The sequence below is a fragment of the Ylistrum balloti genome, unplaced genomic scaffold (assembly GCF_031769215.1).
Source record: "Ylistrum balloti isolate Yb309-2 unplaced genomic scaffold, AGI_CSIRO_Ybal_v1 Utg369596, whole genome shotgun sequence".
Lineage (NCBI taxonomy): Eukaryota > Metazoa > Mollusca > Bivalvia > Pectinida > Pectinidae > Ylistrum > Ylistrum balloti.
The window spans coordinates 15,398-29,775 of NW_026781879.1; the positions used below are offsets into that span (position 1 = coordinate 15,398).

Here is a 14,378-nt window from a genome sequence, read left to right on the forward strand (position 1 = left end):
ATTAATTAGACATCATCCTGGTTACAGTGTATTACATACAAATGCTGGGTATCCTTTCTTTTAGAAATATAACGAACAAATGATTATTATTCCAGGGAATATTGCATTGATTACTATTTTTGCAGGGATTACATACAAATGCTGGGTTTTCTTTCCTTTAGAAATACTATATAGATTATCACTGTCACAGGGATGGTATTTTCCCTATTTCACAATACATTAATGTGATCACAAAAGTTTAATTTGTAAAATAATGGGTCAAGTGTGTATTTGATGTCCTTTTTACATTCAGATTGCAAAGTTTTGATTTGTTAAGATGTACTACATTTTTAATGAAAATGACACCTATTTTCACCTGTATAAATTACCAGCTATACTGTATACCCTACAATAAATTGGCATGATACCAGTCCCTGTCATATCGTACCATTATGTAGTCATTGTACGTTACATGCTCTTCTGAGTTTAATGACCTTATGTGGTGCTGATCAGTTTCTTGTTTGTGCTGTATAAAGCCTAGTACATGCTGTACAGATTTGATGATCCTTTGCCGTGACTAGGACCCAGATTAATTATCTGTATGATTTGTAGGCTAAACAAAGTTCAAAGTGGTTGTGTTGACTGCAAATTCAACAGACACTGGTATCTTGTTTGTGTATTATATATATAAATACATGTCGTATACTTATCAACCAAACTATGTGTACCAGTACATTATATTGAATGAAATGGAATAAAATTATGTTGTCAGAGGTATTTAGGTTGTTTCATTTTTATTTAAAAAATAAGCAGCTTTTATTGGTGGTTATGTAACCCTGGTAAATTACTAGCCGCAATATACCACTCGGCTAGAGAGAACTTCTCTTTAGCTCGATTGGTTGAGCACAAAAGTTTATTTGTAAAATAAGGGGACAAGTGTGTATTTGATGTCCTTTTTACTCAGATTGCAAAGTTTTGAGGCATTTAGATAAAAAATGACCTCTGTTACATGGGCGCCAATGTAGGGACCCGGGAATAGTACTTAGCCATGCCCCACCGGCGTAGCTGTAACCCCTGGAAACTATGTGGTACCACCAGCGTTACTTTCACAAGTACCGCTGTGACCCTGGAAACTCGAGGACCAGATTAATTTCTGTATGAAGGGGGAACAAAGTTCAACCCTGGTGTGTTACTAGCAAATTCAATATACCACTCGTGTATTATATATAGAGAACTTCTCTTTAGCTCGATTGGTTGAGCGTTGAATAGTAAAGCCAGGGGTCAGAGGTATTCCTAGCGGAGGCATTTAGATAAAAAATGACCTCTGTTACAGTTATATTACTAAAAGCTACAGTATTTATCTTAGTCCTTCAAGAAGTAGGAGACACAGCCTGCTTGTAATTTAGGAGACATTGTCTATAGGTGAGAAAACACAACTTGTCTGTAGGTGAGGAGACACTGTCTGTCGGAGAGTAGACATAGTCTGTAGGTGAGGAGACACTGTCTGTATGAGAGTAGACATTGTCAGTAGGTGAGGAGACACTCTGTATGAGAGTAGACATTGTCAGTAGGTGAGGAGACACTGTCTGTAGGTGAGGAAATAAAACCAGCCTGTAGGTGAGGTGACTAATGTCTCGGTAGATGAGGAAACATGGTCTCTGAATAGTTGAGGAGACGGTCTTTAAATGAGGAATCACAACTTGTCTTTAAATGAGGAAACAAGACTTGTCTGTAGCTGTAGGGGGGAGACAGCCTGTCTGAAGGTGAGGAGACATCAATAGGTGAGGACACACAGTCCGGATGTAGGTGTGGAGACACCTTGTCTGAAGGTAAGGAGACAGTTTCTTGGTAGATGAGGAGACACAGTGTAGGTGAGGAGACGTTGTTTATGTGTAGGTGAGAAGAGTGTGTCTAGATGAGGAAAGTCGGTAAGTGAGGACACACTCTATTTGAGGATACATCGTAGGTGAGGACAAATCTCCATGGAAGATTACAAAATCTGTCTATGTGAGGATACATACAGTTGTCTAGGTGAGGATACATACAGTTGTCTAGGTGAGGATACATACAGTTGTCTAGGTGAGGAAATAACTTGCCAATAGGTGGGGAGATACAATCTTTTGGTTTTTAGATATAATCTTTAGGTGAGAAGACGCAGCCTTTCCGTAGTTGAGAAACGGTCTGTCTCTATATGAGAATCTAGGTACAATCTGTAGATGAGGATAAACTAGGTGAAGAAATAGTCTTTAAATGAGGAAATTTTGTAGGTGGTGGGACACATTCTGTTTAAGAAGCTGTAGGTTAGGAGACATTCTCTCTAGTGGTGGAGACTGTCCATCTGTAGATGAGGAGACACAACCTGTCTAGATGAAGTGTCAAGTTGAGGACAGTCTCTTTTTAATTGAGGATAAACAGGCTGTCTATAGGTGAGGGGATACTACTTGTCTTTTAATACAGAAGAGACACATGTCCCATTGTTGTAAGTGAGGGTAAACTTTAGGTGAGGAGACAGAATTTGACTGCAGGTGAGGATAAACAGACTGTAGGTGAGGTGTTATATTAAGCACAAGAAAGTTTCTTTAATTTGTCTCTGTCGTTATAATGATTCGATGTGCATTGAACGTGTCCCGAGTTTTTAGAATTTTCATCCTGGCTTATCCAACCCAGCCTTAAAAACACACGTACAAAAAAGATGAAAAGTAGAAAGCGTCTTAGTACTGATAGGTGAATCTCCAAAGAGCAAAATTTAATGAGAAGATCTGTATTTTACGCATTGCCAATGATAGGTGTTCGAATTCCGGTTCCGGTATTATACAACATGGCGGCCCCCATAAGGTCTTCGTGTAGGAGACTGAGTTATAATATAAAATGCCTTGTAGGAAAATCCAGGTTCTTAACGAACGCAGCAGTACCTAACCAGAATCTCTTTCGATATACATCATCTTTCAGATTCTACAGTTCAAAATCGACATCATCAGATCCTAGAGCGCCAAGGTCAAAGCGTTTGATCGCAGTTGGAATCGGTACACTGACGACCGCATTTGTTGGTATTAGATATGGTTTACGCAACACTACAGTGCATAATGAAGATAACCATGAGATTCCTAACATCCAACCTTCGAGACAGGTGAATTACACTTGGTATAATGATCAAAGAATAAACGCGAATGACATTTTCTTTCACCAATGGCCAGCTGAGGGTAACTGTTGACCCCCCTCTCCCTCCTGTTACATGTAATAAGGTGATAACTGTTAGACATTTCGTCCAAATACTGGAAATACTGTTATACTCGCGACCATATCCGGTTAACCATACCTTGGTGCTTTGAAAATTCATGAGATATATAAATTAAGCAAACACAAAATGATTGTTCTGCGAAAAAAAGCTAAATTCTGTAAACGTTATTGCTTATGCAAGTTGTTCACACTTGCGTATATGCGTAATGGCCCAGCATTTAAGTGGCAATTGCTGTTTAGAGAGGTAAATTTGTTACAAAAATGCTTGATAATTTAAACATTAACACGTAACGTTTTGAAAAACAGTAAACTGTACATTAAGAGTATCATGAAGAAAACAGTTCTCACTCGTGCATAACAAGTAATTTTGACAGCCTAAAAAAATGGTATCAGCACACATTTCACTGGCGTCATATATTTGGTGGTAGTGCTTTTGAGATTATGATGTTATAGATCGAATAAAAACCAAAATCGTGGTCGAAGGCATTTAATTTAGGTAGATGTCAGTAAGAGGATTCTGCACCTGAATTCACTGGTTCTACAACATGTTATGAGCTTATTTCAGAGAAAGGATAATCATACGTTATGCTTATTGGTCATTCTTTGTAATCATTCTAACTTCCTTCTATATCTGTACATGAATTTTGTGTGGAAAATACTGGGACCAAATATCAAAGCTTGCAGAGTTATAGAAAGGGATCTGAATTATGGAGAGGGTGGGGTTTTGTTGTAACTGGATTTGCTTTAAACAATTTCTTGTCTCTCTTCTAATTTTAACTTTCGACATACCTGGGTTGGCCTCATGACATCACATATATTTGTATTTTAAACTAGAAGAAGAAACAACCACAATAAAATATACTGTACATGAAGCAAAAGGAAATGTCTACATAACACTATCCCTATTCTGAAATAATTTTAGTCTATATTATATAAAAGTGTTGTAATCGTTGCAATATCAACTAAATTCAACAAAAACCAAAGACATGACAATTTTGTTCAAAACCACTGATGACGTAGAAGCTCTGCCTACTTTTCAGTCAAGTTGTCAAAAGTTTCAGGCCAGGATGTAGGTCAAGACATATGAAAAGGTTTCAAATGTTTGTCTGCATGGATTATCTGTCTAGATTGTTATTTATATTGATTCCTGATGTACATACCCTGAATTCATTTTGTCTGTCTCTGAATAGTAAAGTATTTGTCTTTATTCATTCAAAAATGTCAACTTACATATCTATATCAATATTAACACTTGTATTGCATTGTCTCTGGATGCAGCTTACCAATCAGTGTGTGTATTTACTATTATTTACACAAACATTCATGTATTTATCAATATTTATGTGAACATGAATCAAATAATATTTAGTTACCCCAATATACTTAATTGCACTGAAAATAAAAAAATCAATCCTCAATAGTCTTCATTATAAAGAACTTATGTGTTTCAAAATGACATCCCTTGCGCTGCATTTTATAGTTTTGTTTAAATGTTCTGGGATCTAAAACAAGGTTACTATATATAGAATTTTGGTATCATCACTTTTCATATTTAATGTATTTCTTCGTTATAAATGTCCCTGAACTTGTCTTTTTCCAGATCCGTATACCAACTGATAAAACTGGTATGAAGTTGGTTCTGTATCAGTATCAGACGTGTCCGTTTTGCTGTAAACTCCGTGCCCTACTGGACTATTATGGGTTATCATATGATGTGGTGGAAGTGAATTCAGTGTTAAGGTCGGAGATCAAATGGTCGCAGTATAAGAAAGTTCCTATACTTGTGTTCCAAGCACAAGGCAATGAGGAACAAATAGTAAGTTCTACAAATCTTAATTGGTTAAGATATCAATCAATCAGTTAGAAATAATGAAGTTATCAGTTTTATTCCATTTGAACTTTATTAATGATGATTAAAATGCAGATTACTCTGAATCATATCCATGTCTCATATATCTTGAACTTCTTCTATGACCTGTAGTTTTTTAATCAGGGTAGATACTATTAAGTCAGAGGTTAAGGGTTTCATCCTTGGTGGAAACACTGAAGAAATAATTTTCCTGTTACATTCAAGGGATACACATATTTGCAATTGGTTCACATCTTCGATGTGCCAATTAATGCGCTTTAAAAAAAAACTATGAATGGAAAGTACTGTCTATCCCAGTGAAGATGATATTATGCCCTCTATTTTATCCTGTAGTAAGTTCATCATTTCTTACTTGATGTTAGACTTATTACAGGGCAGAGAAAGAGTGATTATTTTTAATGCCACAAAATAGAAATAGATATGGACAGGCTTTTCATCTCATATGGGCTTATTGTCAAAAATATACAGTACTTTGTAACATGATTGGTATGAAAAGAGAAATGTACAACATTTCTAGAATAAAGTCTATATATTGTAGAACATCTGTATACTCTAAACATTCATACTATAGACATACTCTTACTTTAGTGTTTCATGCAGAAAGTATTGTGCTTTATAATGATAAAAAATGAGATATGTTTACAGTATTTGATCATTTAGACTGGTTTGGTTTTGTTTCCATAGCAACTGAATGATTCATCTGTAGTGATGAGCATCCTGTACACCTACCTTCTGGATCCAACCAAAACTGTAAACGTTATCAAGTCTTTCTACCCTCAAGTCGAAGTCTTTGATGAAGTCAAAAACAAAAACGTCAATGATTTTTTGAACAAGTATGCTATCATGTACCAAGAGGATGCTTCTGATGGCCGAACAACAGAACAGCAGATGTAAGTATGAGGATGTTTCTGATGACAGGACAACAGAACAATTAATGTAAGTATGAGGATGTTTCTGATGACAGAACAATTAATGTAAGTATGAGGATGTTTCTGATGACAGAACAACAGAACAATTAATGTAAGTATGAGGATGTTTCTGATGACAGAACAATTAATGTAAGTATGAGGATGTTTCTGATGACAGAACAATTAATGTAAGTATGAGGATGTTTCTGATGACAGAACAATTAATGTAAGTATGAGGATGTTTCTGATGACAGAACAATTAATGTAAGTATGACGATGTTTCTGATGACAGAACAATTAATGTAAGTATGAGGATGTTTCTGATGACAGAACAACAGAACAATTAATGTAAGTATGACGATGTTTCTGATGGCCAAACACCAAAACAACAAATGTAAGTGTCAGGATTTTTTCTGATTTCTCAGAAAACAACAAATGTAAGAAGAACAAATGTTATTATAAATTGGATGTTAGTCCTGGCTCCCTTCCCTGCTAGTCTGCACACTTCCTAAACCATTCACAAAAACTTGCATCTGAAACTTATCATGTTAAACATCATTTGCAATAATCTTTTGTTAAGACTATCATAGAAAATATAGGATAAATCTCTCTGATATTCGGTAGCTCTCTTTACTTTTGGTTAATTGTTAATTTTTAACTTTATGTCTACTTGGAGGAAAAAAATGGTTCTGTGAAATGAACAGTTAAAATTGTCTTCCCTACATTGTATTACCAGGTAGTCAGAAAATTTTGAATGATCGCTTCTTAAATTTCATAATGTAACTAGCTTTCCAATGACTGAGGAAAGGAAGAAAAAATTTTGAAAAAAAAGTCTGATCAAAAGTGATTTTTGAATTTTGAAGGCATTATTACGTAAGTCATTTACTTCAGAACATCAAAGAATGGAAAGGTAGAGAAAAGTTAACACAGAAGTAGCAAGCTAATGAAAGTTGTATTATGCTTGGTGCCAAGATGCTTGAGATCTCTTCTCATTGTATGTTAGGACACTAAGTACCACATTAGAGTGACATTAATTAATAAATGATTTAGGGAGGAAAGGACCTGGAGAACCTGGACAGATAAAACCCTGGTCCACATGCTATCCCCCAATGTGTACAGAACACCCTCAGAAGCACTCCAGGCATTCAGGTACTTCTCAGAGGTTGGCGAGTGGGAGAATGTCTTCAGCTTTCCTATGAGAATGTTTGTTATTTACACGGGAGCCACAGCCATGTACTTCCTTGGAAAAGTTTTGAAAAAGAGGTAAGAAAATTAATAGTATATTATAGGACATGATATTCCCTCTTTTGGTATGTTAATGATTTAGTATTAAATCGTTGAATGATAATTTATCACAAAGTATGTAAAAAAAGATTTTGTTAATTAAGCATAGTTATTAAACTCTAAGTGACAAACTGGTTTTACTGATTACCCAAGTATTTGTATGTATGAATGCTTTCCTCTTAAAAGAAAACTGGTTACTTAATATTTAAAACAAATTAATTTCTCAGAGCCTGAATCAGGTGTGATTACTTTAACTTCATGGTAATTGAGTCAGTCTTTAAGCCTCCATCATCAGATGGTGAGCTATGTAAATCCTACATGTTGTCTGTCTGTAAACAGTATTTGTTATCACTGTTTCTATAGGGGCACTGGATAAAACTTCCTCAAATTTCATTGGTTGGTTCCCTTTGAAGCCTAGTTGTGTTTTTTTTTATTTTGGGACTGAACGGAAAAATAATATTGTTGACAGATAGCCGTCTCAGATTTTGACTATGAAAGATTTGTATCACTATTTCTTGAGGTCTTGAATAGATCTATTTCAGATTTCATACGTAGGTTCCTAGTGGTCCCTAGTTGCACTCATTTAACTTTGGGACTGATAATAAAAACAAAATGACTGACAGCCAGCCATCTTGGTCTTTGACTATGAAAGATTGTCATCATTATTTCTTGAGAAGAACTGAATGAATCTTTCTGTTATATCTTAGGTTTCCCTCGGTGCCTAGTTGTGCCCTTTAGATTTAGAGACCTCTTTTTTTTCATAAACTCTATTTATTTTACAACAATTGTGAAACAAGTTATGTCAACTTTTACTAATCACTCCTGATGTAAGCGCGCGAGGGCTCTTATTGTGGGAGGAAACCGGAGTACCCGGGGAAAACCCACGTGGTCGGGCAGGTGACCCCTTACCTTTTCACGTCCGTTCCGGGAATCGAACCCCAGTCGGCTAGGTGAAAGGTGAGTGCGCCACCCGACCACTCGAGAGACCTCTCCATTACGTAATCAGTGTACTGTTGATGGTGTCCTGACCATATTATTGATGGTGTCCTGACCTACTTTCCTTTTTTTGACCAGGTATAACCTACACAATGATGTGCGTGTATCTCTGTACAATGAGTGTGATGTGTGGGTAAAGGCTGTTGGTAGGAATAGGAAGTTTCTCGGCGGAGACAAACCAAACCTGGCAGATCTGGTAAGTATATTAGCTTCATTACGAGTAAAAAACTGCAAGTGTGGGAATTTCACAGTTAGATAGTTATAAGCAAGTATGTTGTTACAACTCACAGACATTTAGTTATAAACAGGAGACTCAAGGAGTACTGTGCTGAGAATTATTACAGGTCTATTAAAATGTCAACAGGTGTATCAAACTACCAAAGGTATAAACAGGTACACAGATTGGGTAAAACTAACAATATAGACTGGAAGTGAACCTGTAATCTGTTGTTTCTGTGTAAAGTCTGTGTATACCTAACTCTGAAGAGAGAAAGTGAACCTGTAATCTGTTGTTTCTGTGTAAAGTCTGTGTATACCTAACTCTGTAGAGAGACGGTGAACCTGTAATCTGTTGTTTCTGTGTAAAGTCTGTGTATACCTAACTCTGAAGAGAGACAGTGAACCTGTAATCTGTTGTTTCTGTGTAAAGTCTGTGTATACCTAACTCTGAAGAGAGACAGTGAACCTGTAATCTGTTGTTTCTGTGTAAAGTCTGTGTATACCTAACTCTGTAGAGAGACAGTGAACCTGTAATCTGTTGTTTCTGTGTAAAGTCTGTGTATACCTAACTCTGAAGAGAGACAGTGAACCTGTAATCTGTTGTTTCTGTGTAAAGTCTGTGTATACCTAACTCTGTAGAGAGACGGTGAACCTGTAATCTGTTGTTTCTGTGTAAAGTCTGTGTATACCTAACTCTGAAGAGAGACAGTGAACCTGTAATCTGTTGTTTCTGTGTAAAGTCTGTGTATACCTAACTCTGTAGAGAGACGGTGAACCTGTAATCTGTTGTTTCTGTGTAAAGTCTGTGTATACCTAACTCGGTAGAGAGACAGTGAACCTGTAATCTGTTATTTCTATGTACAGTCTGTGTATACCTAACTCTGTAGAGAGACAGTGAACCTGTAATCTGTTATTTCTATGTACAGTCTGTGTGTACCTAACTCTGTAGAGAGACGGTGAACCTGTAATCTGTTGTTTCTGTGTAAAGTCTGTGTATACCTAACTCTGTAGAGAGAAAGTGAACCTGTAACCTGTTATTTCTATGGACAGTCTGTGTTTACCTGACTCTGTAGAGAGACAGTGAACCTGTAATCTGTTGTTTCTGTGTAAAGTCTGTGTATACCTAACTCTGTAGAGAGAAAGTGAACCTGTAACCTGTTGTTTCTGTGTACAGTCTGTGTATACCTAACTCTGTAGAGAGACAGTGAACCTGTAACCTGTTGTTTCTGTGTAGTCTGTGTATACCTAACTCGGTAGAGAGACAGTGAACCTGTAACCTGTTGTTTCTGCGTAGTCTGTGTATACCTAACTCTGTAGAGAGACAGTGAACCTGTAATCTATTGTTTCTGTGTAAAGTCTGTGTATACCTAACTCGGTAGAGAGACAGTGAACCTGTAATCTGTTGTTTCTGTGTAAAGTCTGTGTATACCTAACTCTGTAGAGAGACAGTGAACCTGTAATCTGTTGTTTCTGTGTAAAGTCTGTGTATACCTAACTCTGTAGAGAGAAAGTGAACCTGTAACCTGTTGTTTCTGTGTACAGTCTGTGTATACCTAACTCTGTAGAGAGACAGTGAACCTGTAACCTGTTGTTTCTGTGTAGTCTGTGTATACCTAACTCGGTAGAGAGACAGTGAACCTGTAACCTGTTGTTTCTGCGTAGTCTGTGTATACCTAACTCTGTAGAGAGACAGTGAACCTGTAATCTATTGTTTCTGTGTAAAGTCTGTGTATACCTAACTCGGTAGAGAGACAGTGAACCTGTAATCTGTTGTTTCTGTGTAAAGTCTGTGTATACCTAACTCTGTAGAGAGACAGTGAACCTGTAATCTGTTGTTTCTGTGTAAAGTCTGTGTATACCTAACTCTGTAGAGAGACAGTGAACCTGTAATCTGTTGTTTCTGTGTAAAGTCTGTGTATACCTAACTCTGTAGAGAGACAGTGAACCTGTAATCTGTTATTTCTATGTACAGTCTGTGTATACCTAACTCTGTAGAGAGACAGTGAACCTGTAATCTGTTATTTCTATGTACAGTCTGTGTGTACCTGACTCTGTAGAGAGACAGTGAACCTGTAACCTGTTGTTTCTGTGTAAAGTCTGTGTATACCTAACTCTGTAGAGAGACAGTGAACCTGTAATCTGTTATTTCTATGTACAGTCTGTGTATACCTGACTCTGTAGAGAGACAGTGAACCTGTAACCTGTTGTTTCTGTGTACAGTCTGTGTATACCTAACTCTGTAGAGAGACAGTGAACCTGTAATCTGTTATTTCTATGTACAGTCTGTGTATACCTAACTCTGTAGAGAGACAGTGAACCTGTAATCTGTTATTTCTATGTACAGTCTGTGTATACCTAACTCTGTAGAGAGACAGTGAACCTGTAATCTGTTGTTTCTATGTACAGTCTGTGTGTACCTGACTCTGTAGAGAGACAGTGAACCTGTAATCTGTTATTTCTACCTAGTTATATTTTATTTGTTATTTCTATGTACAGTCTGTGTATGGTGTGCTCAGCTCTATAGAAGGATGTGATGCTTTCAAGGACACTTTAGAAAGGACAAAAATAAAACCCTGGTATAACCGGATGAAGAATGCTGTCCAGAGACATGAAGGCATCGGTACATTACAGGCTGTACAGCGACAGACGTCAAAATCAAGCTGATCAAATTTCAGAAATTTCATTCTGTTGAAATAACTCTGACACTAGGATAATCTTCTGTGAGAAATTTCTACATGGAAAACTATAGTAAATCAAGTTGTAATGTATGCTTTGTTTGTATGTTATGTGTATTTGATAGAAAATCCTTATTAAAGGTAATTTTTTAGGAGAATTAGAAGAGATTTCATGCCTAACTAAATCTAGAAACCTACAGCTAACCACATATTGTTTCTGCAATGCTGAAAATGTTTTCACAAACTTCAAGTACAAGTTATTGATAATGTCACATGGTCATCATCCTTATTAGAATGTCATAATAGAAACTTTTTACTATTGTACTGGACTGAATGAATAAGTGTGTATGTCCAGTTGTTCAGGATTGTACTGGATAGAATGACTAGGTGTATGTCCTGTTGTCCAGGATTGTACTGATATAATGACTAAATGTATGTCCTGTTGTCCAGGATTGTACTAGATAGAAGAACAAGGTGTATGTCCTGTTGTCCAGGATTGTACTAGATAGAATGACTAGATTATGTCCTGTTGTCCAGGATTGTACTAGATAGAATGACTCGATGTATGTCCTGTTGTCCAGGATTGTACAAGATAGAATGACTAGATGTATGTCCTGTTGTCCAGGATTGTACAAGATAGAAGAACAAGGTGTATGTCCTGTTGTCCAGGATTGTACTAGATAGAATGACTAGGTGTATGTCCTGTTGTCCAGGATTGTACAAGATAGAATGACTAGGTGTATGTCCTGTTGTCCAGGATTGTACTGATATAATGACTAGAAGTATGTCCTGTTGTCCAGGATTGTACAAGATAGAATGACTAGGTGTATGTCCTGTTGTCCAGGATTGTACTGGATTGAATGTCAAGGTTTACTCTTTGAAGGTACATAAAAAAGACACTGCATTACATACAAAAATGAGGTTCTTATAACCTTTATTGACCTTTGGTCTTGGGTTAAAGATTTCCAGAACACTTCTCAGCCATTGTTTAAAATATGGCCTCCTAGCTATACGATGTGAGAACAGTATGAAAAGATGATGTGTCATATGACCTCATTTGACCTTCTGTTTTGGTGATAGAGATATCATAAATCAGCATCACCTGGTTACTTTTACCACATTTTACGACTAAACTCACATGTGCCTTTATATGGACTTCATCGGACTTTTCAACTGTTGGGGTCTACCTACATGATTTTGTCCTTCTGAAGCAAAATGCTCACCCTGTTTCGTTTCTGAGGTGCATCTTAACTACCATTTGATGTGTATTCCGCAAGATTTATGTACATTCTGGGTTGAATGTGTGTGTTGCCTCAAAAGTAGATCATTGTGATTTGATTTACTTCTGACCTGTACGGGGCATCTCTTAGATTTTGGTGAAGGTTTATCATTGGAATGCCAGAACTAGGTTACTATGACTGTGTGTATATTTTGAGCTTTGAGAGTAAACACTTTTAGGAACTAGATTTTGGTAAATGTTTATCATGGGAATGCCAGAACTAGGTTACTGTGACTGTGTGTATATTTTGAGCTTTGAGAGTAAACACTTTCAGGAACTAGATTTTGGTGACGGTTTATCATGGGAATGCCAGAACTAGATTACTGTGACTGTGAGTTTATTTTGAGCTTTGAGAGTAAACACTGTCTTGGGATCATAGTTCCTTAACTATCTCACATAAAGTCTATAAAGTCTTTTGGTATCCTTGGGACTACATGTAGGTCAGTGCATCCTACAAAATTGAAATGGTATTATGATCACTGACATTCTTAAGGTAAAAATAGCATCTGGAACATCATCTGTATCATTTCATACTGGACTTTTAATATTTGTGTATATCTTTACAAGTTATTGTGTCACTTAACCAAGGAATATCAGTGAACTTTAATATTTAAATTAAAAACGAGAAATGTTCCTGTGGCATTGTATTTTTTTGGGTAGGATACAGAAGTAGCAGCATTGTAATGGAGTCCATGTATCGATATGACAAAGTATATAACAGTTATAGTTCTTTACTAGTAGAAAAACTTCGCAGAATTCTTATTTTATTTCGCTCTTAATGGTAATGGTTGCATGAATAGGTAACTTTATAAAGACAAATTTCCTTTTAATAATCCCATTTGGGATACCATGATTTTTTAAAACTTTTTTTCTTCCCATATTTATAATGATGAAGTTGTTGCTATGGTCTTGGTTATTGTTAATATTTACATGTAGGAGATTTGAGGTACACATCATGGAAGATTATTAGAGCAGGGGCAAGTAATTCAGGGAGTAGGTCATATAAAATACAAGTAAAGATATTTGGCTGACAGGTTTCCAGGATGAAGCTAACAAAGCTTGCAAGCAAAAGGTGCAGAAGCATGTTAGTTAGGTGATAGGTTTCTAGTATGAAGGCAGTGAAAGTTTTTGAAAAGAAATGACCTTGACATTTATTTATGGTCACAGGGGTTAAATTGGTTGAAACCTTATAATGACTTCTTCTGACTAACCAAAAGGCACAGGAGCAAGGTATTTGACCTATAGCTTCCTGGGATGAAGCCTGACAAAGTTTGCAGAAAGAATGGACCTTGACCCATATTGATGGTCACAGGGATCAAATTTGTTGAACCTGGTAAAATTTTCTGCTGGTAAACCAAAAGTTCAAGAGGCAGGGTATTTGGTTGAAAAGTGTTTCTAGGTGAAAGCCAAATAAATTTTGAGAAAAAAAAGAAATGGCATTTACCTATAATACTGGTGACAATTGTCACTGTTTGCAGTTGAGTATTAGAAACTGTTTGTTGTGGAAATTTGTGAAAATTAATTGGTGTGCCCATGTTGAATGCCAATGGTGTACATGACAATATATCTGTAATGTTAACACAGATTCTATTTTTGATGAATATTGAACGCTACTCTAGCGGTGCAGGCCCATTGGGCCTCTGGTTTGATATCACCCTAGTCACATTTCTGTCAATTTCTTAATGCAGATGTTTTTGTGTGTTTATATATATGGTCACTTGATGCTATTGGAAAAGAAGATAAGTCTGAGAAATCCTGCTGTCTCAGTAAGAAACAACCCTACACCGAGCGTTGAATTATAATCGTATGAATATCAGGTTTAAGTTATTTACTAATGTGATAAAAAATTATGGAATAAATCTGTGTGCATGAAGTCTGTGTTTACAAATCCTGTTCATATTACCTGGAATAAATATGTTGATTCATAAAAA

At 36.4% G+C, this 14,378-nt stretch overlaps 1 protein-coding gene across 1 annotated transcript; it reads left to right on the top strand.

The window, feature by feature from the left end:
• The first annotated feature begins 2,797 nt into the window (after positions 1 to 2,797).
• Positions 2,798 to 14,378, top strand: LOC132545505 (prostaglandin E synthase 2-like). Its single transcript, XM_060209191.1, has 6 exons — positions 2,798 to 3,106; positions 4,817 to 5,032; positions 5,771 to 5,976; positions 7,045 to 7,257; positions 8,353 to 8,470; positions 10,990 to 14,378. The coding sequence occupies exons 1-6, from the start codon at positions 2,798 to 2,800 to the stop codon at positions 11,155 to 11,157; spliced, it is 1,230 nt and encodes a 409-aa protein (XP_060065174.1). The 3' UTR covers positions 11,158 to 14,378.